This window comes from Saimiri boliviensis, chromosome 3 (assembly GCF_048565385.1).
Source record: "Saimiri boliviensis isolate mSaiBol1 chromosome 3, mSaiBol1.pri, whole genome shotgun sequence".
In the NCBI taxonomy this organism is placed as follows: Eukaryota; Metazoa; Chordata; class Mammalia; order Primates; family Cebidae; genus Saimiri; species Saimiri boliviensis.
The window spans coordinates 4,452,247-4,475,060 of record NC_133451.1 but is presented as its reverse complement, the minus strand read 5'-3'; the positions used below and the strand labels follow the sequence as shown (position 1 = coordinate 4,475,060).

General features: G+C 57.1%; 1 protein-coding gene across 8 annotated transcripts in view; it reads right to left on the bottom strand.

Moving 5' to 3' along the window:
- Positions 1-2,764: 2,764 nt before the first annotated feature.
- The window catches only part of ACOX3 (acyl-CoA oxidase 3, pristanoyl), a 59,276-nt gene continuing 39,226 nt past the window's right edge, over positions 2,765-22,814 (bottom strand). For 3 of the 8 annotated variants that reach the window (XM_074395817.1, XM_074395822.1, XM_074395818.1), the window contains 5 exons: positions 18,600-18,715; positions 12,280-12,454; positions 10,831-10,898; positions 7,307-7,393; positions 4,440-5,726 (listed from right to left, as the gene is read on the bottom strand). In XM_074395817.1, the coding sequence (XP_074251918.1) occupies positions 5,529-5,726; positions 7,307-7,393; positions 10,831-10,898; positions 12,280-12,454; positions 18,600-18,715 (644 nt within the window). In that variant the 3' untranslated portion in view covers positions 4,440-5,528. The other 5 variants (XM_074395819.1, XM_039468190.2, XM_074395821.1 and 2 more) reach the window with 4 other exon arrangements.

Here is a 22,814-nt window from a genome sequence, read left to right as displayed (position 1 = left end):
CCACCGTGCCCGGCCCTGAATGTTTTCTTAAACACATTAATCTGTTTCAGATACCACCTTTTGTCAGAACTCAAGAGTGAACGGCCCTCACCACACCAAGGCTTTCTGACTGAGCTCTTCTCTACCCTGAACAGAAGAGAACCCTAATAGGCAGGAATATCACTGACCCTATTCAGCCTGAAGAAGTTACAGAAGACAGATCTCCATCCCTCTGCAACCCTTAGGATTAAGGGTTCTCTTATAAAGGGGAGGGCGGAAATGTCAGAGGCGTGTGAACAAGAGCAACTCCATCTTGAACAGGAACTGGGTAAAATGAGGCTGAGACCTACTGGACTGTATTCCCAGATGGTTAGGTATTCCAAGTCACAGGATGAGATAGGAGGTCCGCACAAGATACAGGTCCTAAAGACCTTGCTGATGAAACAGGTAAGTAAGGAAGCCAGCTAAAACCAACCAAAACCAAGATGGCGATGAGAGTGACCTCTGGCCGTCCTCACTGCTACACTCCCACCAGCGCCATGACAGTTTACAAATGCCATGCCAATGTCAGTAAGTTACCCTATATGGTCTAAAAAAGGGAAGGCATGAATAACCAATCCTTTGATTAGCACGTCACCAAGAAATAACCATAAACATGGGCACCCAACAGCCCTCGGGGCTGCTCTTTCTATGGGGTAGTCATTCTTTTATTCCTTTACTTTCTCAAATAAACTTGCTTTCACTTTATTCTAGGGATTCACTCTGAATTCTTTCTTGCTTGAGATCCAAGAGCCCTCTCGTGGGGTCTGGATGGGGACCCCTTTCCTGTAACACACTCATACCTAGAAGTCCGTTTTCAGACCTTTCTGGGCTGAACCGATGTCCACCTTCCATGAGCGGACTGATGTCTCTGCCTCTAACTTCTGTCCCCCTAAAATCTCTAAAATCAGGCTGTCACCCCACCATCTTGGACATCTATTCTGAGGACCTCCTGGGGCTATGGCACAGGTCACAGTCCTTACATTTGGCTCAGGATAAGCCTCTTCAAATATTTCACAGAGCTTGGATTTTTCATCAACACCGCCAGTAAAGTGTGCCAGCTCCCACACTTTGGGAAAGAGGACCTTTCTAACAGGTGGACATGAAAACGCAAACCATACGGTGACATTGTGGCCAGGCACCGCAAAGCTCTCCTGCACGAGAACCTGTTGTGTCCGACGCCAAAGTCAAACGAGTTTCTTTTTCTAGCCCTTGACCATACCCTTGACCTTGAACAACTTCTATAACCTGCTGGTGGAAAAACAGGTCATTTCAGACCAAAGGCTGCACTAGACCACAAACCAAGGTCCCAAATGATAAAAAAAGGCAAAACATGAAAACCCCTCTGGAGATGCCCAAAGCTCAGTTACTTGGAACACGAGGACAGCTGAGGCCTGCTCTGGAGAGCAGTGAGGAAACAGCGACCACCACCAAGAATCTAGCTGTGGGCACACCAGAAGGGCCATTCCTTCTAACTTAGAAAACCTACGGGTCTAGGTCAAGGAGCGCTCCACACACACAGAGCCCAAAGCATCCTGTGAGGGGGACCCCTGGTGGAAATCTGTGACCCCAGCTGACAGCCCACCCAGGCCCAACTGCTCTCTTGGGCTGGGACCCCCAGGCAGTGGGCTGGCCTTGGGGATCCCTGGGCTTATGAGGTCTGTGGAGCCTCAGTGGGGACTGAGCCCCTCCGACACTGCAGGCACCACTGGTGTGTTTTCTGGGTTTGTCCTTGGAACCACCCCATCTAAATCGCCAAGGGCCTGGCACTCTCTTTTGCTCCCATTCTCTCTGACAGCAGGAAGGGTATCATGGACAAATCACACTTAAACCATGAAGAGTTTGTTTAAACGTAAGGAAGCTTCTAAACCAGAGTGAGATGAATTCAGGTGGGGCTGCTCCTGAGTTCAAGTGACGATGGATACCAGCGTCCCAGCCCTGTGCTAGGGCCCTCGGGCACCAGGGAGGTCCTGTGCAGGGGCTTCTTGTCCCGCTCGGCTACTTCCTGCTGTCTGCCTGGGGCAGCGTCCAGCCTGTCGGGGCCGGTCTCCTCCTCTGCAGACGCAGCTAACGGCACAACTCGCCCCACACGGTTGGCCGAGTGGTCCCAAGAGATGATGAAGCCCGGGTGCTCAGCAAGGCGCTAATTACCCCTCAGATGCCCCTGGAGCCCTGAGGGGGTGGGATGTGGTGGTGGTGGGGGCTGTCCTATCCCTTTTCTAAACATGAAAATGGGCTTGAGAAGTGATTTCCAGTGCAGGAAATCCAGTTTTTAAAAACTTTCTGGACTGTGCCCTTCAGACGCTCACAAGTTCTCTGGGCTACTTGGGACTATAAGAACTGGTCCGTGTTGGTTCAGCACAATGGAGACCCACAGCGTCACATGTGTTTGCCCGGCTGTGGTGACAAGAGGGTGGCCACGGGGGTCAGGGAGTACCAGAGTGACGAAACCAGTACCAGAGTGACCAGGCCTTTGCTACTGATGACAAAGGCCTTCCGTGCCCTGGCTGATCAGAGGTTAAGAAGGAGGATCCAGAGGCCAAGGCAGCGCTGCTCCAGGAACTGAAGCCTGGGGGTTGTAGACAAGTCCCCAGCCCTGTGGGGAGCAGGAGTGACTACGGGAGGTGTGCACTGATGGCCTGGGTCTGGCCTGCAATCAGGCTGTGGCCAGTGCCGCGGGGACAGGCCACATGTGCCCAAGAGCTTGCTGGGCACAGACTCTGCAGGGACAAACAGATCAAACACGTTACGAATGAAGTGATTTTTATTACAGCTGAGGGGGTTGGAGCCTGAATTGTCCATTCGAATCATTAAGATTAAAAAAAAAAAAAAAAAATTCCTCGATGGAAATTTCCAGTTCCAGAAAGAAAGTAATCAAACAGATGTTCCTCCACGACATTCAGATGGTCTATGTGCAAATTAATAGGGTTATGACATAATCTGATTATGTGACAAAGCCAAGGGAGAGCTGACAAAAAACCAGACCGGCACCGTGGACCCCTTAATGAAGTGGAGCTCCGTAAAAACCAGGATGAACCCCAGGCGGTCTGAGCAGAAAATCCCTGATTACGGGCAGTCTACCTGACAGTCAGTAGCTGAACCGTGAGCACTGAATGTGCAAACTTCTAACTATCAAAAAACCCACAGTGCATCAGGCAGACATAATCATCCACATTTCTTTTCCACGCTGCAAATCACCACGATCCCAGATTAGCTCGGCCGGCCGGGCACCTCCCTCCCGTCCGCCTCGGCGGTGAGGCCAATCAACGGGTTAGGGGCAGAGGTGCGGGCGCAGGAGGCGCGGGCGCAGGAGGTGCCCACGATCTCCGGCGTCTTCCGGAATCAGAATTTGAGGTCCACGTCTTCAGTAGTGCCACAGCGTCATTAGACTTAGCCGAATGCGTGCTGGTGCCACTACAGCTTCGATTTCAGACTTCCTGTGACAGGTTTGTTCACAGAAAACTCCGGCCACCAGGACGCCCGCTCCAACACCTTGCTGTCCTGCAGGACAGCGCCCCAGAGGTTTTTGTAGAGCTGCAAACAACATACCCAGCAAGTGAAGAGAAGAAGAAAGAAGGGACAGGTCCCCAGATGGCTGAGCGTGCAAATGCAACTCCTCTCATAGGAGTTTTTGTTAAAAACACAGGAAATTCTCTGTCACTTTTTCGGAAAAATTTAAAATGACTTAAATTTAATTTATATGAACTTTTTTTTTTTTAGTAGAAAACAATTAGCAAAATTCAATTAAAAAGTACGACAGCCGGGCGCGGTGGCTCAAGCCTGTCATCCCAGCACTTTGGGAGGCCGAGGCGGGTGGATCACGAGGTCGAGAGATCGAGACCATCCTGGTCAACATGGTGAAACCCCGTCTCTACTAAAAATACAAAAAACTAGATGGGCATGGTGGCGCGTGCCTGTCATCCCAGCTACTCAGGAGGCTGAGGCAGGAGAATTGCCTGAACCCAGGAGGCGGAGGTTGCGGTGAGCCGAGATCGCGCCATTGCACTCCAGCCTGGGTAACAAGAGTGAAACTCCGTCTCAAAAAAAAAAAAAAAAAAAAAAAAAAAAAAAAAGTATGACAAAACACATTTATATAGTGAAAATCACCCCCTTTCCCCCTTCTTTGGAAATTATTGGCTGGGTGAGGTGGCTCCCAAAGTTTGAGCTCGTCCCTATAATCCCAGCACTTTTCAAGGCTGAGGCAGGAGGATCACTGGAGCTCAGGAGCCCAAGACCAGCCTGGGCAACATGGCGAAATCCCATCTTTAAAAAAAGAAAATGCAAAAATTAACTGGGCATGGAGGAGTTCACATGTAGTCCCAGCTCCTTGGGACGCTGAGGTGGGAGGATCGCTTGAGCCCAGGAGGTTGAGACTGCAGTGGGCTGAGAGGGCGCCGCTGCACCCAGCCCGAGTGACAGAGTGAGATCCTATCTCAAATAAAAAAAGGAAAAGATTGTGGGGCGCGACACCGTGGTTCTTAGTGCAGCCACCACAGGATTCTGCAAGGCTGCAGCAAGAGCTGCTCAGACATCTGCTCTCATACCCCAGGCAGCTCCGGGCCGCACAGGTGGCACGTGGCCACCAGCAGCATGACGCCCTCATCAGGTGGGCCTTACTGGCTGATTCCTGGATCTGGGCCACCACACCCTGCCCATCTCGTCCTGCCCCAGGCCAGCACTCCCCTAAGGGACGTGCAGACTTCACGGTTCTCAGCCCAAGTGGCCTGAGAAAATGGAAGGAGAAGCTCCCGTCTTGGAGGAAGGACATAAGGGCAAAGGGTGAGGGGCAGCTAAGCAGACACTTCACCTGCACAGCGTGGGAAGGGGCAGCCTGGCCAGTGTGGCCCGTCTCCAGAGCCTAGGGAGGTGGTCTATTTTGCACCCAGCTTACACTGACCCATTTTACTTAGAAGCAGCCCCTCTGCCTGCACCTGCTAAATGCACTTAGCAACCCTCCTCCCCGCTCTGCTACTCTGGTCTCCAGAGACACAGGCACAGACCCAGGCTGCTGCCCCACAGGGCCTGGGTTCCAGGCTCCATTTCACAGTTGAGCACCGGGCTTGGTCTAAGGATGGTCTCAACTCACCTACAGCTCTGTTTGTTCATTTATAGTGAATTTCTTACCAGGCAGCTCCTGGTTAATACACTAACTCCTTGCAACTGGGGGGAATGTACTTTTTTTTGAGATGAGGTCTCACTCTGTTGCCCAGGCTGGAGTGCAGTGGCGCGATCACTGCTCACCATGGCCTCACCGTCCCCAAGCTCAAGCGATCCTCTTACCTCAGTTTTTGTAATTTTTATAGAGACAGCGTTTCACTATGTTGCCCAGGCTGGTCTCAAACTCCTGGGCCCAAGGGATCCGCCTGCCTCAGCCTCGCAAAGTGCTAGGATTACAGGCGTGAGCCACCACGCTCGGCGAGGAACGTACGTTTTATAAACCATCCTGCCAGGGACACCTCCGGTCGGCTCTGGTTTTAACTATGGAACCCAGAGGCAGAGGCACCCCTCCATCATGGCATGGGCTCTCCTTTCCTCGCTCCCTTCCCTACCTCAGAGCCGGGTCTGCCTCTGCACAGCAAGGCACAGCAAGTGGACGCTTGTGGCCACTCCAGCTTCTTCTGTAGGGGGCAGACAGTCCCGTGTGCCCTGCAGTCCTCCCTCCATGGCGGGTCTGGCTCCACTGTCTCTTCGAATGCCTGCCTGTCTGCCTGGTGAGCCCCCCAGCTCCTGGTGAGACTGCATCTCCCATGGAGGCGACTGGGGCAGGTCCCCCTCCTATGTGCTCCCCCAAGACCCAAGGTTTCCCGCAGTCTTCTCTCCCTACATCAGGGGACAGCTCTCTCTCTGAATCCTGGCTCTGCCACTCACTGGCTGGAAAACCCACTGGGCTTCTCTGACCTCGGCTCTCAGCAGCAGTGATCATCTGGCTGTGCGGGTTTGGGGAACGGCCAGGGGCCAGCCACCCAAAGCAGGACAGCAGGCCCTCCGCAGACATGAGCATCCCTGACTCCCCTACCATGAACTCTCACCTCCTGCCCTGCCCACCTGGACCCTAGCGCCACCTGCCTCTTGGCATGCCTAGCCCAGCAGCCCAGGTGTAGCCAGGCCATGCTGAGGCCAGGGGCTGGGCCCCCCCCCGCCGCCCCACGCTAAGCCAGTAAGGGCTCACGTACGGACGTCAGCATTCCCTGAGGACTGAGGGGGGAAGGCTCCTGCCCACTAAGGCTCAATCTTCATTTGAGCAGAGACCCAGATGCCAGCAGGGGCCTCAGCAGAAAGAACTCGGTGCGGGGGCAGGGGACAGGAGAGGGTATAAACCCTGCTCTGTGGCTCACTGCCAAAGGACTTCAGGCATGGCACATGAACAGTGACACGCCAAGACCCTCTAGCAGTAGACAGACACAGACACAGCCCCGTGCTGGAAGGCGCCCAGTGGACCTGTGATGGTCAGGGCCCCGTGGGGTACATGCCTGGGGGCAGTGCCTCAGCTGGAGGCCAGAGAAGGCCTCTCCAAGGCGGTGACAGTCAGCTTATACTGAAAGAATGGAAGGCATTCCAGGCAGCCAGGGCAGCGGGCACAAGGCCCTGGGGTGGGCAGGAGCCTGGCGCGCCAGACGGGGAGGGCAGTGAGGCTAGACCTGGTGGGCAGGAGGGGAGCGTGGGGTGAAGGGCCTGGAGGGAGGCAGTGGCTGCGTGGGGCTGGGGCGTGGCAGGTAGTCGAGGAGGCTGGTGGAGGCTCCCTCAGGGGAGAGGCTGACCCCATCTGCTTTGAAGGAATCATCCTGGAACATGGGGGCAGGGGGAGAGCTGGGGAGCCACAGGGAGGCAGCTGGGGAAGGTGGGGCAGGGGAGGCTGCCCCCGTGACAGCCATGGATGGTCAGAGGGGACAGGTCAGGGATGGGGAGAGACCCTGAGGACCAGGAGCCTGCGGGGTCAGATGGGGGTAAGACCTGGGCCTGGGGAGGCCACCGGGGAGCGGGAGGAGGGCAGAGGCTGCAGTGTGCGGACCTCCAACCTCTGCCTGTGCAGATGGGTAGTGCCACCACGCCATCTTGGAAGGAAGAGGCAGGCAGGGGATGGGGAAGTCCCTTGCAACCACGCAGCCAGCATGGTGAAGCACCAGAGAGAGACTGCCCCGATTTCTCCCAGGCCCTCCCCACAGAAACTCCCCGACGTGTGACCACTTCCCAGGAGACACCAGGTCCCGGACCCACAGGAGCACCTCAGCTCCGCAGAAATGCCCATCGGCCCTTGGGGCACCCCCGAGAGGCTCCATCCTCCCTTTACCTCGCCGTCGGCTCTGCCAATCGGTGAGTCCAGAATGAAGTCCGGAGGAGCGATCACGTCCACCAGGGCAACTGCGTCGTCTTTCAGCTGTTGGAAAGCAAAGCCCAGACCCTTGGCACCTCCCGAGAATTTCCATGGTGACCAAAGAGTAACAGCCCTGCGCGTGGTCACTAGGGCCCACTAGCAACGGTAACCCGAGCGGCACACTCAGCTCAGCTGCCAACGCATGGTCTCCTCGTTGGCTGCGCTCAGGCCCTGGGCATGCAGGTGGCTATTTGCACCATGCTGCTTTTTGCTCAGGGCTACCAGTGCTTGGTCTGTTTCCAACCTTTAAGGTAGAAAAGGCCCTAAAATGACGACCCTGCAGCTCGTGAATTAGCAACTGTCTTCGGAGGCTTGTTCCTCAGCCCTGGCTCATCTGGGTGACTGCTGCTCCAGGAAAGGAAACTATGTCCAGAAAACATGTAATAGAGAAGGCATTTATGAGCACTCGGAAAAGCCAGAATCATAGGAAGCCTCCTTGGCTGGCAGCAGCTTTATTACTCTCCCATTTCACTCCACAAATTATTCTTCAATATGACACACGAAATGTATATGTGTGGACTCTCAAGAATTTTTTTTAAATGGAAAAAAAAATTTCCTTAAACTAACTATTATGAAATGCCATGTCTACACTGCGTAGAACCCTGGAATGGGAGACATCTTTAATGATACGGATCAAAGGCAGCTGGTCATCACAGAATAACAAAAGCCACCACAGAGGGGCTGAGTGCACCTCCACGCTTGAGCGCTGTGCTCTGCAGGGCGTGGCCACCTGGTCCTGGGCCACGTGCCTCAGCACGGAGGCCACAAACGCCACTGCTCCCAGAGAGAAGCTCTTGGCAGAACACAGGTGCTCAGGCTGACAAACGTGTTCTGTACGGGGCCAGGTAGAAGTGAAGGGCTTTGCGGGCCATGGTCCCTGGCGACTGCCTGCTGTGGAAGCAGAAGGACACCCGCAGATGACACTCAGGTGAACGGCAGGATCGGGCTGAGTTTCCTGGCCCTGGTCTAGCGGATGGCTGGTGCCCTCTCCACCTGACCTTGGCCTCCCCACGAGAGCAGTGTGGGTGGGCACACGCAGAGTGGCACACAGTGGTCAGCTGGCCTTGGCCTCAGCCTCACTGGGGGATCAGCTGTGACTTCTTAATTCTTTTGAGACAGGGTCTTGCTCTGTCACCCAGCCTGGAGTGTGATGGTGCGATCATGGCTCACTACAGCCTCAAATACCTGGGCTCAAGCCATCGCACCACAGCCTCTTGAGGAGCTGGGACTACAGGTGTGTGTCACCAGGCTGGCAAATTTTCAAATTATTTTTTATAGAGATGAGGTCTCAGTATGGGCTCACTATGTTGCCAGGGCTGGTCTCGAACTCCTGGCCTCAAGTGATCCTCCTGCCTCCGCCTCCCAAACTGCTGGGATTACAGGCATAAGCCACCACACCTAGGCCCTTTTTATCAACAGCAACTCCCCACTATGCCCTCTTCTCTGTGAGGATGTCCCGTGTTTCCTTGGTGCACCTGTGGACTCTAAAGGTCTCCATAGAGTCAACACTGCCCCAAGGAGGTAAAATCTGGCTCTTGGAGGAAGGGAAACCCTTCCCAGTGGCTGGTTCTATGTTGAGGAGTAAATGTAGCCACATAAGTGCGCTGCAATTAGACACGCCCTTATCCAGTACTGCAGGCTCAGGGAAGGGGGTTATACAATGAATCCCAAGAGAGACTCAGAGCCAGTCACAGGGATGTTCCCCTATTCCCAGATCAAGCGTGAAAGCAGTGACAGGGAAGATGAAAGGGCACATCTCCAGTCCCCAGAGGCACCGTGCTACAATGCAGCCATACTGGGTCCAGTTCCTGCTGGCCAAGGTGGAGTGACATCTCCACAAACACAGTGGCCCTGCCCACCACGGCAGCATCAGCACCAGTGGCTCCTCAAATTCAGTGTAATGAAAGGAAATCTCAGACCCTCACTCACACGGCTGCCTTCCCCCGCCAGCGGCCACCATGCTCAACGGCACAGCAATGGAGCTTCTGTCCCTGAAGGGCAGAAGAGAGCTACTGCATCAGAGAATGGGGTTGGGGCCCTCCGATGTCCTGGGTGACATGGGTAAAAGAACATAATAATCAAGGACACTGCCATGAAACAAATTTAAATTGGAGGCTGAGTCCCCCGAACGCTCAGAGAATTCTCAAAGTAGCTGCAAAAGGAGTGTGAGAGGGGGCCAGGTGTGTGCAGACCTGGAGATGCCCCAGCAGGTTTCTTTTGCTAAAATTTCTGATGTGAGTATATTTTCTTACAATCCTACAGTTTTTACTGAACACTGAACACAAGTGAATGTTTGGGTTGCAAAGGCAGTTGAGTATAGGCAATGCGCGTCCGCACCGGGCGACCTAAGGCGGTGTATATCTACACTGGGTGATCTAAGGCAGCGTGTATCTACACTGGGTGATCTAAGGCAGCGTGTGTAGGCTCTGGGTAATCTAAGGCAGTGTATATCTACACTGGGTGATCTAAGGCGGTGTGTGTAGGCTCTGGGTAATCTAAGGCAGCGTGTATCTACACTGGGTGATCTAAGGCAGCGTGTGTAGGCTCTGGGTAATCTAAGGCAGTGTATATCTACACTGGGTGATCTAAGGCAGCGTGTGTAGGCTCTGGGTAATCTAAGGCAGTGTGTATCTACACTGGGTGATCTAAGGCAGCGTGTGTAGGCTCTGGGTAATCTAAGGCAGTGTATATCTACACTGGGTGATCTAAGGCAGCGTGTGTAGGCTCTGGGTAATCTAAGGCAGTGTATATCTACACTGGGTGATCTAAGGCAGCGTGTGTAGGCTCTGGGTAATCTAAGGCAGTGTATATCTACACTGGGTGATCTAAGGCAGCGTGTGTAGGCTCTGGGTAATCTAAGGCAGTGTGTATCTACACTGGGTGATCTAAGGCAGCGTGTGTAGGCTCTGGGTAATCTAAGGCAGTGTATATCTACACTGGGTGATCTAAGGCAGCGTGTGTAGGCTCTGGGTAATCTAAGGCAGTGTATATCTACACTGGGTGATCTAAGGCAGCGTGTGTAGGCTCTGGGTAATCTAAGGCAGCGTGTATCTACACTGGGTGATCTAAGGCAGCGTGTGTAGGCTCTGGGTAATCTAAGGCAGCGTGTATCTACACTGGGTGATCTAAGGCAGCGTGTGTAGGCTCTGGGTAATCTAAGGCAGCGTGTATCTACACTGAGTGATCTAAGGCAGCGTGTGTAGGCTCTGGGTAATCTAAGGCAGTGTGTATCTACACTGGGTGATCTAAGGCAGCGTGTGTAGGCTCTGGGTAATCTAAGGCAGTGTATATCTACACTGGGTGATCTAAGGCAGCGTGTGTAGGCTCTGGGTAATCTAAGGCAGTGTATAACTACACTGGGTGATGCTAAGCCGATGTGTGTCAGCTCTGGGCAGCTGTGTAACGTGGATGTAGAGAACGCAGCGGCACCCACGGCTCACCTGGGAACACAGGGTCAGGATGGCACTCTCCAGAACTCTTCCCGCCTGCTCACCGGAGAAGTATCCACCTACAAGCACAGCCTCAGTCACGTGGGTGCTGGGTCCTCAGTCCAAAACCACCCCCAACACCAACATGCCCTGAGCACACTGCCCAAATCTGCCCCACAGGAGGCCTGTTTTGAGTTTACAGATCAGTGTCATTGCTGTTCCCAGCCCAGCTTTGACCTGAGGAATTCGCTGGCTCAGGGGCTGAGTTCTGAGAGCCTTTTCCCGCTCGGGCCCTGGATAGTCTCTGGCCCGGAGCAGCCAGGGAGGCAAGGCCCCAGGCTCAGAGGTGACGGGCAGCTGCTGGGCTCACACCTGCTGGGAGTGGGGGAGGTTGGGCGGATTCCTCCCTCGGGAGGAAGTGAGGAAGGAGTTCCTAGGCAGAGTGAAGCAGGTGTGCACGGCAGGGGGCATGGGGCATGGGGGTGCCTAGGACCACCCAAGGGGGGGCACCTGCAGAGACACTGAGCCATCAGAGCTGCAGGGGACTTGGCCCTTGGTGCCACCTCCAGCCGCTGTGGCTTCCGGTGGAGTCCCAAGAGGTCGGCGGTACGGCTTGTACGCTCAGGAGCACATCTGTGACGGGATCTACGTTTGCTGTGATTTTTGCAGGAGAGAACTGAGTCTCATCACTTAGGGTTTTCCTCAGGCAGCAGTGGGGCTCCTGTCCTGTGCCCACCCTCTCTGCCACACACTCCTGTGCCTTCCTTGGTATACCTGAGCACTGTCGAGGCCTCCATGGGGTCAGCACCAACCTGAGCCCAGTCAAGCTCTCCACAGAGTCAGCACCACCCTCCAGGGGGTAAAAGCTAGCTCTTGGGCTGGGGAGGATCTTACTCCTCACAAGCCCAGAGACTCGGGATATAAACAGATAAACACTGCATCCTAGTACCGAAGATACATGGGGCCAGCCACTGGGAAAAACCACCTAAGGCGGCTTCCTGGGGCAACAACGAATAAAAGAGTGACCAACTTTGGTTTACTCCATTGCCACCAATCCTCCAGGAATCAGCCCCAGCACTCCCTCCTCCAGGAAGCCTTCCAGGGTTCTCAAGTCTAGACACTCCTGGGCTCATGTCTGTCTGTGCCCTATGGGACCTAGGTTGCTTCTGTGCTCTGCAGAGCGCAGCGGGCTGCCAAGCATGAGTGGGCCATCTAGAAGTGCTCTCTGAACTGAACTCTGAGCGAAAGGAAACCTGGGTCTCTCCGCGCCACCCTGATACTGCTGTGCCCCATATGTTTCTCATGGAACTGGGCTCCTCATCTGTCCACAGCGCCCTCTGCCATGGCAAGTGCTCAGTAGGTCCCATGGAAGGAGCGCCGTGGTGCAGCCGGCAGCTTCCTGGATATGACAGGGCAGCCCCAACTCCAGGGAGGACAGGGGCCCACAGTCAGGAGCCTCACCTCGGTAGAGCAGGGCCGCATGGCAGTTCAGGGACCACAGGGCGTAGAGAGCACTGAGCCGCCCCAGCACGGCCCGCAGTGAGGGCGGCACGCAGGGCTGGTGCACGTGCTCGTGGAACCTCTGCAGCACCGTGAGCTCCATGAAGGCCAGCGCCAAGGGGCGGCCGTGGAACACCTGCAACACAGGGCGGTGCCGTGAGGACCGTGGGGACCCTGGGGACGGGGAGGGTCCCAGCTCCGCCCACATTCCAGGCAGAGGTTCTCGGGAAACACGAACGGGGCTCTGCGCTCCCGTGCGTATCCTAGGACGGTAACCTAACGTGCGACAGCACACAGGCATGGGGCAGCGCGAGGCATGTTTCCAGAGCAGAGCAGAAAAGGCCGATGTAAAGATGGAACTGGAACTGGCTCTGGCTTCACCCATGCCCTTGGAGGCCTCGTTCGCAGCTCAGCTCCCGTCTGGGCCTGAGGGTGGCACTGGCTTTGCATCCAGGGCCTGGGGCAGGCCCCGGAATGTCCCTCAGCCACAGCGTGGGGTCCACCAGCAGGCCCCCGCGGGCCCAGGACCTGGTTTCCTTTCTATCTGGGAGGACGGAGAGGCTGGAGAAGGTGCTCGTCAAGCTCCTCCCTGAACTCCGCAGTGACCGGCTTCTCCAAAGCAACTGCCACCCCGTCCTCCAAAGCTTCCGAAGGCTTCTCTCCCTCTCTCCCGCTGCAGCACTCCCCACAGGGTCTGCGGCCCCATCTGTACTCCAGGAGTACCCGGTGTTTAGCACCCACGTCTACGTGTGAAGACGCAGCACTCGGTTTTCTGGTCTGCGGTAGTTTACTTAGGATACGGGCCTCCAGCTGCACCCAGGCTGCTGCCGAAGAGATGACTGCTCTCGGTGACGGCCGCATGGCATCCCGTGGTGGGTATGTACCACCATGTCTTCATCCAGTCCACCACTGCCAGGCACCTGGGCTGATTCCACGTTTTTGCCATTGTGAACAGTGCTGTGATGGGCATACAGGTACAAGGGTCGGGCTGGCAGGGCGACTTCCTTCTTTTGGGTTTATACCCAGTAATGGGATCGCTGGGCCGAGGCGAAGGGCAGCTCTCAGCCCTCTGAGGAATGGCTGAACCGCCCTCCACGGTGGCTGGTGGCTGATCTCATTCACGTTCCACCGACGTGTATCTGCGTCAGTCTCCTCCACAGCCTCGCCAGTATCTGCTATTTTTTTTTTTAATGAATATCAAGAACATTTGCTGATAATCATCAGCTTCATTTATAAGCCTTTCTTTCCCTATCTCCAATTTATCATCTTACCAGATTTTTTTCAATTAGAAAAGCAGGCCGGGCGCGGTGGCTCACGCCTGTAATCCCAGCACTTTGGGAGGCTGGGGCGGGCGGATCACGAGGTCAGGAGATGGAGAACATCCTGGCCAACATGGTGAAACCCTGTCTCTGCTAAAACACAAAAAATGAGCTGGGCGTGGTGGCACATGCCTGTAGTCCCAGCTATTCAGGAGGCTGAGGCAGGGGAATCCTTTGAACCTGGGAGGCAGAGGCTGCAGTGAGCTGAGATCACACAACTGCACTCCAGCATGGGTGACAGAGCAATACTCCACCTTAAGAAAAAAAAAAAAAAGAAAAAACCAACACAAGCATTGTTTGACTTGTTAGGGTGAACACATGCCACTTTAAAATTAAAAAAATAATCCAGCCCAGGGATGAAATACGGGGTCACGGGGGACTGACTGCAGCAGGACCCAGCTGTGCGCCTGGCACACAACACTGCCCCAAATCTTCCCAGAACACAGCAGGGCAGAGCATACGGCAGCCGAGTCCTCAGTCACAAAGCTAGCGTCTTCCAGGACCCTGCTGGGATCAGGAGAGATTGGGAGAAGCTGCTTCATGCCAGCCTGACCCTGTCCCAAGACCCCCGCTGGGCCCTGTGCACTCCTGGTGGGCCGTCCTGCTGGTGCCAGGAGGGCCTGTCCTGCTCCCTGCTGTCTGAGCGTGGAGCGTGCCAGCCCGGGCCCTTGGGGCTCCCCTGCCCTCTCCTGCTCTCACACGCGCTGTGGCTCTGACCCTTGGTTTTGGTGAGTGAGGGCCGGTGGTGGGATGTGGATTGCACCGGGGCGGTGGGGACTGCACGGGAGACCCCAGCGAGGACTAGCGCCCGATTTCCCAGAGCCCTGCTGAGTGCGGTGGGGCGGCCCTCAGGCTCCCACCCGAGGCCTCTGGCAGGAGGCTGATGATACAGCCCATGGGGGAGCTGCCAGGCGTGGTATTGTAGCCCCCAGGCCTCACCTCCTTCCTCCTTCATGAAACAAGCGGGCCACGGCACCCGCACCCCCGAAGGCTGTTCCTGCGTCCGCAAGAACACACGAAGTCCATTAAATCCTCCCACACCAGGGGGGCCTCTGTGAACCCACAGATGAGGCCAATCCCAGCAGGGCCCAGGCATGGAGAGACCGTCCTCAGAACGAATCTGAGCCCTGTGCCCTGTGCCACCTCCCTCCACCCGCACAGTCGCCACGTCAGAGTCGCACTGCTTCAGTGTGTTTTCTGAGAAGGTGACACAGCTCGATCCAGCGATGGCGCAGGCCAGACAGGCTGTGGGGGCTGGAAAGACGGTTCCACCTGGAACCCTGTCACTGTCAAATAAAGGATCCCGAGCACCAGTGGGTTTTGAAACACGGAGTCACTCGGCTCTACAGCTGTGCACACAAGGAAAGGGCTCATGGCTTCAAGCCTCAGCGTCTTCTCCTGCGTGGTGCTGCAGGGGTCAGGGTGGCCCTCTCACGGGAAGTGCCTGCGATGGCAGCTCTACTGAGCTGGATTACATCTCGGTCCCCAGGATTCGCCTGCGTGACACCGCGCTGTTCTTCCAGGAAAGGCCCAGGGGTAGACGGGGACACAGGCTCCGGGGACGGGCTCTCTGAACGGTGACTGCCATGGCAACCAGCAGGGCTAACTACAATGTTAACCATGGTGGGCTGGGACCCAGAAAACGTCCCACACAGTGTGGGGACTCTGGGGACCTGGGGGGACAGCAACACCTCAGGGGTAGTCCCTCCCCCACGGCCAAAGTGTCCCCATAGCTCCGGTTAGGGCTGGCACACTCCAGCCAAGAATGCTCAGGGCACCCACAGACACATCCGGGAGCCCCACGCCCCCACCAGCTGCCCTCTAGACAGTGATCTTCTGGACCATCTCACCTGCCCCTCCGGAGCTGCCAAACTGTCCCCGGCTACGACGGTGACAGGCATTTCTCAGACTCGATGCAGCTAAGGTCAGCTGTCCCTTTACAGCAGTGAAGCCTGGCACCCAGGAAACCTCCAGCCCAGGAGGGAGGGGAGGCGCCAGTCCGGGGCACTCTGACTTCTGAAGTACATTTTAAGAGGCAATGGACATTTCCGGCAGAAAACAAACCCCCAACTGTCCAAACAGCAGCCGTGCAGCCTGGGGCAAGGCCTGGGCTCTGGGTCAGTGGGCTGGGTGTGATCCTGGCTCCTGAGGAAAGGGCGGGGCTCTGGGTCAGTGAGCCCAGGGGCGATCCGGCCCCGGCACAGGTGAGCTGGGAGAGACCTCCTGCATTTCTCTTGGCCTCAACTTCCTGCACTCCCAAAGCAGACATGAAACGACCCAGGTGCAGAGCCTAGCACGTGGCTCAGCGAGAACCAATGTCCCCATCCTCACCCGCCTACTGATGTGCAAATCCTGGCAGAGAACCTCAAGCCCTGGTGGCAGGGGCTGGTCCCAGGCTAGAGGCAAGGTGCGGGGGTGCCAGGACCCCTCTTTTTATACCTACTGGCTGCTGGGCATGTGAGGCTGCCGCCCGGCGGAAAATCAGAAACAAACACACACTTAAAGACTTCCCGCGCACGCCCGGGAAATGAGAGAAACGCTTAAAGACTTCCTGCGCATGCCTGGCTTACAGCGGGTACATGGTCAATAGCAGTTATTGGCAGGAGTCAGAAAAAAATGAAAAGTTAATAAATTTCTCCAACCAGCTCAAAGAGCAAGCACACTTTTAACAAAATGGTCAGTAACTTTCCCAAAGGACACGGCCGGCACCCGCTCCACGAACCGCGCTGCGGCCCGACCCCAGCCTGAGGCCTGCGGACAGGCGGCTTTGCCCTGTGCTCCGGGCCCTGGCACCGGGTCAGCGGCTGCCAGGGCTGCTTTCCCGCCAGGCCCGCCATCTCTCTGAAGGAATGCCTTCCTTTCTGGGGGTGCTGTCGGCGACATGCAACGTGGGCTCCCCAGTCCGCTGTGTCTTCTGATTCCGTTTAGGGCATCTTTTGCAATGCGGAAATGCTCAACCTTTATGCAGCCAAATCCGATGGTTTTATTTTTTAACAGCTTCCGGCTCCCGTCTTCCTGAGAAGGCTCGTCTAGGCTGAGGTTTTCTTCTTAGACTGTATGCAGGGGAAGGGGCTGCATCTCCCATGGGCCCCCGTAGCATCCAGCCCAGGGCCCCAAGGGCTCTCAGCTGTCACAAAGGTCCCCGGCTCTTAGAAGCTCCGAGACCCAGAGCAGGCCTGGAACACAAAGCCCGCCTTGCCCCCTGCTTTCCCTCCAAGGCCTTGTGGCGGGTGTCTGGGTGTCCGTCAGCTCCACAACTCTGCCCAGGGTCACTGTCTCAGCTGGACCCAGAACCCAGGACCCCTCCTGCCTTCTGCCGCAGGATTCCCTGAAATTCTGCTACCAAGTTCTGGAAGGAGAGGCTAAAGGTGAGTGGTTTCTCTGCGGCTGAGCCATGAACTCGGGGTGTTGTGGGGTGACACATGCCAGGCCCCCCGCATAGACCAGGGCTGGAAGGGGTGCTAAGGACCTAGTGGGCAGTTCCAGGAGACGCAGGGGTCGTGAGGAATAAGGCCCTTTGGTGGCCTCCATCTCCGGGGGCTTGTTTCATAACTCACTGGAATATCTCTACTCCATCAAAACATTTTTTCCTTTTTTGAGACAGGGACTCACTGTGTTGCCCATGCTGGAGTGCAGTGATGCCATCATGGCCCACTGCAGCCTCAACCTCCTGGGCTCAGGCGATCCTCCTGCCTCGGCCTCCTAAAGGGCTGGGCTGACAGGCATGAGCCGCTGCACCAGCCTGTTTCCCCTTAACATGAGGTGTGGCCTGTGGAGGAGGGAGCGGCGGAAGCTGGCAGCACCCACTGGCTTCGGAATGACCCAACCTGCTGTGTGCCAGCCAGGGTGGGTGCAGAAGGCAGCCTGTTCTGGAAGAGTCACTTCAAGCCACCTATTTTTGGTCACCATGGCCCTAAACTACAGGTTTTACGACTTGGCCACCTGCTGACTTCATTCCTTCTCAGCCATAAATTCAATCTGGGTTTCTTTGAGCTCGACAGGAGCCCATCCTTCCCGCCTTCTCTCCTCACCCTAGGGCAGGTGTGTCCAGCAGGTTCCTAGAGATGCTGGCCTGTGGGGCGGGGCTGCCCCCTAACAGCAGGCTGTGGGGTGCTGGGCCTTCCCGGGGACAGGCAGATGTGGACCTGGGTCCCCATGGCAGCTTCATTACGGAAGGTGACCCATACCTCATAAACCGACAGCAGGGAGAAGGGAGGAAAGCAGGCAGTCCCCTTATCCCTGGTCTCCCTGCATGACACGCATGGCCTGAGGCTCCCATAGCTATGGTTAGGGCTGGCGCACTCCAGCCAAGAGTGCCCGCGACACCCACAGACACAGCTGGGAGTCCCACTGCCCCCACCAGCTGCCCCCTAGACAGGGTGGGGGCTGGGATCCGCTCGAGGGCAGATGGCCGGGACAGGGCTAGAATCACACAAAAGACGTTCCTGGCATGACGAGGCATTTTATAACAGGGTGTTTTTGCCCTGTGGCTTCCTGGAACACGAGAGACAGCCCTGTCCAAGTGTGAGAACCAAAGCTCTTTCCAAGGCCAACGATAAGCCACTCACCATTGCCACCCCAGCCGCTCGCGCAGGGGTGAAACACCAAGCAGGGTGCTGGCACCACCGCCATGTGTCAGGAGAGAGCGTTCCGAGTGCCCTCAACGGTGTCCCCACCCCTGTGCATCCAAGGCTCTCACAGCCACGCATGTCACAGCTCCGGTTTACAGGCTGGGAACCATCAGCCCCAGGAAACGTAACATCCGTGATATCACCAGCGCAGTAGGGCAGGTGCCTCCGTCCCTGTGTTACAGAGGAGCTGAGCAAGCAGCAAAGTCAAGTCATCTGCCCAAGGTCACAGGAGCTCAGGGTCTGGGGCCTGAAAGTTCAACCTCCCAGAGGCACAGCAGCCGGGGAATTAGGAGCAAATGATACAAAGGGAATTCTAAAAACAAACACGTACCTGGCAGTTGTTCCTTGCTTCAAAGTCATCGCTTCCTGATCTCTTCTCTTGGTTTAATTTTTCATGAGTCTCTCGGAGCAGGTAGCAAACCAGCCACTTGTATGCTGCCAGGGCGACTTCAGAACAAGAAACATAAGAAAAAAGGTCACAATCGAGAAGCCAGCATGTGCCACGGCCCACCCCCAGGACAAGGCACTGCCAGCATCCTGCCGGTACCGTCATCTTCACGACGGGCAAGTGTATGGGGTGGGTCTGATTTTTACAGATGGGGAAACTGAGGCACAGGGAGGGCAGCTGCCCAGGGCCCCCTGGCTGGAGGCGCTTCCTGGCTCAGCTGCGGGGCTGTCCTGAGTTCCACACCGTTGCCTGGAGGCCACAGGGACACGGAGCCACTGCTGGAGTAGGCTCTCGAACACGACAGCTGCACGTGCTCGCAGGCCCTGGGCTCGGTCTGTGTGAAACCCGGTGCTGCCCGTGTGGTGTCAGCCAGGACTGCATGGGCAGCGGGCAACTGCCCGGCAGCGGTGCCCAGTGGCGAGAGGAAGGGGTGCTTCCGTTGACCTCACCCTGCTTGGCTCTCGGACCTCAATGGCCTGCTGGAGCTGAGGAACTGGGGGCTGACATGGGGGTGGGGGGTACCTAATGCCTTGCCCCCTGCACGGCCCCACCCATAAGGCTCAAAAGGGTAGGAGGGAGCGGATGCTGCAGAGAGGGAGGCCCCGGGAAGGGGGGCTGTCAGGTGGGACAGCTGGAGCCCCCTCTTGGTCCTCCCCTCCCCCTGGCAGTGGTACCCACATCTGCGTACCCCCCACAGCACTCCCTATGGACCAGGCGTGGTCCCGAGACCCCACCAGGCTGTGCTGCTACCACCCCACTGATGAGGACATGGGCCCAGGGGCCCGGGCGCCCAGTGAACACGTAGGGGAGGGGTGTGGACCAGCTACGCCTAGAGGTCACACTCACACCCACCCCTGCCCAGACACAGAGGGCCTGGCACCTGGGCACAAGGAATCTCCAGGCTGCAGGGGGCCTTCTGCCTGGCAGCCACTCTTTCTCAGAGCTCCCAGGAAGGAGAAAGGGGATCAGCCACGCTGAGTCTGAGTCCAAAGGCTGAACTTGGAGGGCTTGAGATTTCCTGTCACACAGCCTAGGTCACTGGGAAGAAAATATACAACAGTTGCAGTTCCTGCCACAGTACTCCCAACTGCTTTCAGCTGTTACATCTGTTCACCCTCACGGCGTAACTGAGAAGCCCATCACGGACCAGGGCAGTCTGTTTCCCAGGCCCAGACGTTAGGTGGCTTGCACGAAGTCTCAGCCCCGGGGAGGGAGCGGGATGGAAAGGCAGGTGCCGCTGAGTCCACAGGCATAGGCAGGGTTCGGCGGACACTTCCTCCACGCAGGCGTCTTCGGGAGCCAAGGCTTCCCTCGCCAAGTCCTGCCAGGCATGGGGCGCTGAATGGCGGTCCCAACTGACCCACAGAGCTGTGATGTGACCTTCGTTGGAAGAGGGTCTTTGCAGATGTCATGAAGTTGAGGTATTAAGGTGAGGTCACCGGGAACTCCTGGACTAGGGTGAACCCTAAATCCAACGACATGCGTCGTTACAAGAGGCAGAGATGACAAAGTCACAGAGGAGGCAGCCCTGTGATGATGGAGGCAGAGGCCAGCATGATGCAGCCACAGCAAGGAAGCCTGGAGCTGCCAGGAGCCTGGGCGGGAGGAGGAGGAAGAGAGGGAGCCTGGGTGGGAGGAGGGGGAGGAGAGGGAGTCTGGGCGGGAGGAGGGGGAGGAGGGGGAGTCTGGGTGGGAGGAGGGAGAGGAGAGGGAGTCTGGGTGGGAGGAGGGGGAGGAGAGGGAGTCTGGGTGGGAGGAGGGGGAGGAGGGGGAGCCTGGGTGGGAGGAGGGGGAGGAGGGGGAGTCTGGGTGGGAGGAGGGGGAGGAGAGGGAGTCTGGGTGGGAGGAGGGAGAGGAGGGGGAGTCTGGGTGGGAGGAGGGGGAGGAGAGGGAGTCTGGGTGGGAGGAGGGGGAGGAGAGGGAGCCTGGGTGGGAGGAGGGGGAGGAGGGGGAGCCTGGGTGGGAGGAGGGGGAGGAGGGGGAGCCTGGGTGGGAGGAGGGGGAGGAGGGGGAGTCTGGGTGGGAGGAGGGAGAGGAGAGGGAGTCTGGGTGGGAGGAGGGGGAGGAGAGGGAGTCTGGGTGGGAGGAGGGGGAGGAGGGGGAGTCTGGGTGGGAGGAGGGGGAGGAGAGGGAGTCTGGGTGGGAGGAGGGGGAGGAGGGGGAGTCTGGGTGGGAGGAGGGGGAGGAGAGGGAACCTGGGCAGGAGGAGGGGGAGCCTGGGCGGGAGGAGCTCCCCCAGTGCCCCATCCTGACTACGGTTCCGGCCTCTGCATCAAGAGAGTCACTGTCTGCTGTCTCTGGTGCCCAGGCCATGGCCCTCTGCTGCTGGCAGGCTGCCAGGGTCATCCTGGAGCCTCACCCCATCCTTCAGGACATTACTGGAAAACTTAGGTCGATTTTGCCACCAATGCCGAGGGGAGGCCCTCGTGCCCAGCGCCTATTCCTGAAGGCTCTGCCGCGTCCCAAGCCTTCACCAGCAGGGCGGACGGTCACGAACAGCAAGGAAAGGTGGACACTGTGCAGTTGTGCTTTCCATGACTTATTTACACAGCAACGAAACCAAGGAAACGGTCCGGGCCAGAAACGGCTTGTGCACATTCCTTCTGCCCACACCAGAGGCCCCTCTGTCCCACCACGCATCAGCCATGGCTGGGCTTCCCTCCCAGCCTGTCAGGGCCGCTCCCCAGCGAGGTATCCCTCTGCGGTGGACACCTCACTGCAGTTACCCGAGTTTTCCAGTCTATCTCCACCACCAGAATTAACTCACGAGGCTTCATGTCGATGACCAGTGAGGCCGAGCTGCGGGCTTCAAGGGAGAGGCACGCTTGGTAAACGGGTTATGTTTGCAGCACGCTTTTCCTTAAACTCTTTCAGTTCTTGGCTTTTCTTGAAATATATATTACATCAGTCTGATGTGGTCATGTGCTGAGAAGATCCCCCAAAAAACACATGAAAGCAAATGATGAAAGGTGGGTGCCGTGTGTGTGATTTCCAGAGTTAACCTGGAAGTGAAAAACTATCACTGAAACAAACTAGGCAGAACACGAGCCCTGATGGACAGTGAGTTCTCTTGCTCGGAATGCGGCTGCTGGAGGCTGGAGGACACACCCAGCATCAACCACCTCTGTTCTCAAGGCTCTCCCAGAACCCGGGGTCACCACGGCCTTTCCATGTGCCACACACCAGACGGGATCTCGAAGGTGCCCCAGCAACCCTGTGCACCCAAAGACTGCCCCTCGCTCTGCCCCCTCCCCAGCCCGGGCTCCGCCCTGGGCCCCGTGGAGAGCTCTCTGCATGCGCTGCCTGCCTTTTGGGTCTCAGTTTCCCCTCTGCGCCACAGTCAGAGCACTCCTCCCCTGGGTTCTGACCCAGGCAAGCCCTGGATGGTGGCCCCAGCTCCTCAGCCAGATCATGGCCCGGGTTTGACCACACCCGCCCCTCTGGTGCTCCTGAATGGTCAGTGCTCCCCAAATGCGCAATACAGGGACACTCCAAGACCTGCCTCGAGTGCTGGCTTTGTGGGAAGCATTCCTTGACCCACCGAGGCTGACCTTGCCTGCGTCTGTTGTTTCCAAGGAAGCGCGCTCCCATGCAGCAGACCCCCACTGAGGGCAACAGGGGCTGGCCCCTGCCAGGCGGCACAGGGTATAGCATTCCCTCCCCACCGTCTTGCAGAAGGAAAACAGGCTCAGAGAGATTAAAGCCTGGTTCAAGGTCACGGCGGGGGTCAGCGCTGACCCAAGAGCCTGAGCTCCCACCTCTGGGAACACTTTGCACCATGAACCCCACTGGCCAGGTCAGGGAACCCCACAGCTCACCCCACGACCTCACATGACCCCATGGTGCACTCCATGTGACCTCACCACTCACTCCATGTGACCCCACTGCTCACGCATGACCCCAAGTAACCTTATGGCTCACCCTACATGATCCCACTGCTCACCTCACTGTGCACTCCACGTGACCTCACCACTCACGCCATGTGACCCTACTGCTCACACACAGCCCCATGTGACCTCTGGCCCACGTCCCGTGGCCTCGAAGTCCACACATACACACGTGTCTGAGGAGTGAACGCTGCAGCTGCTTACTACGAAT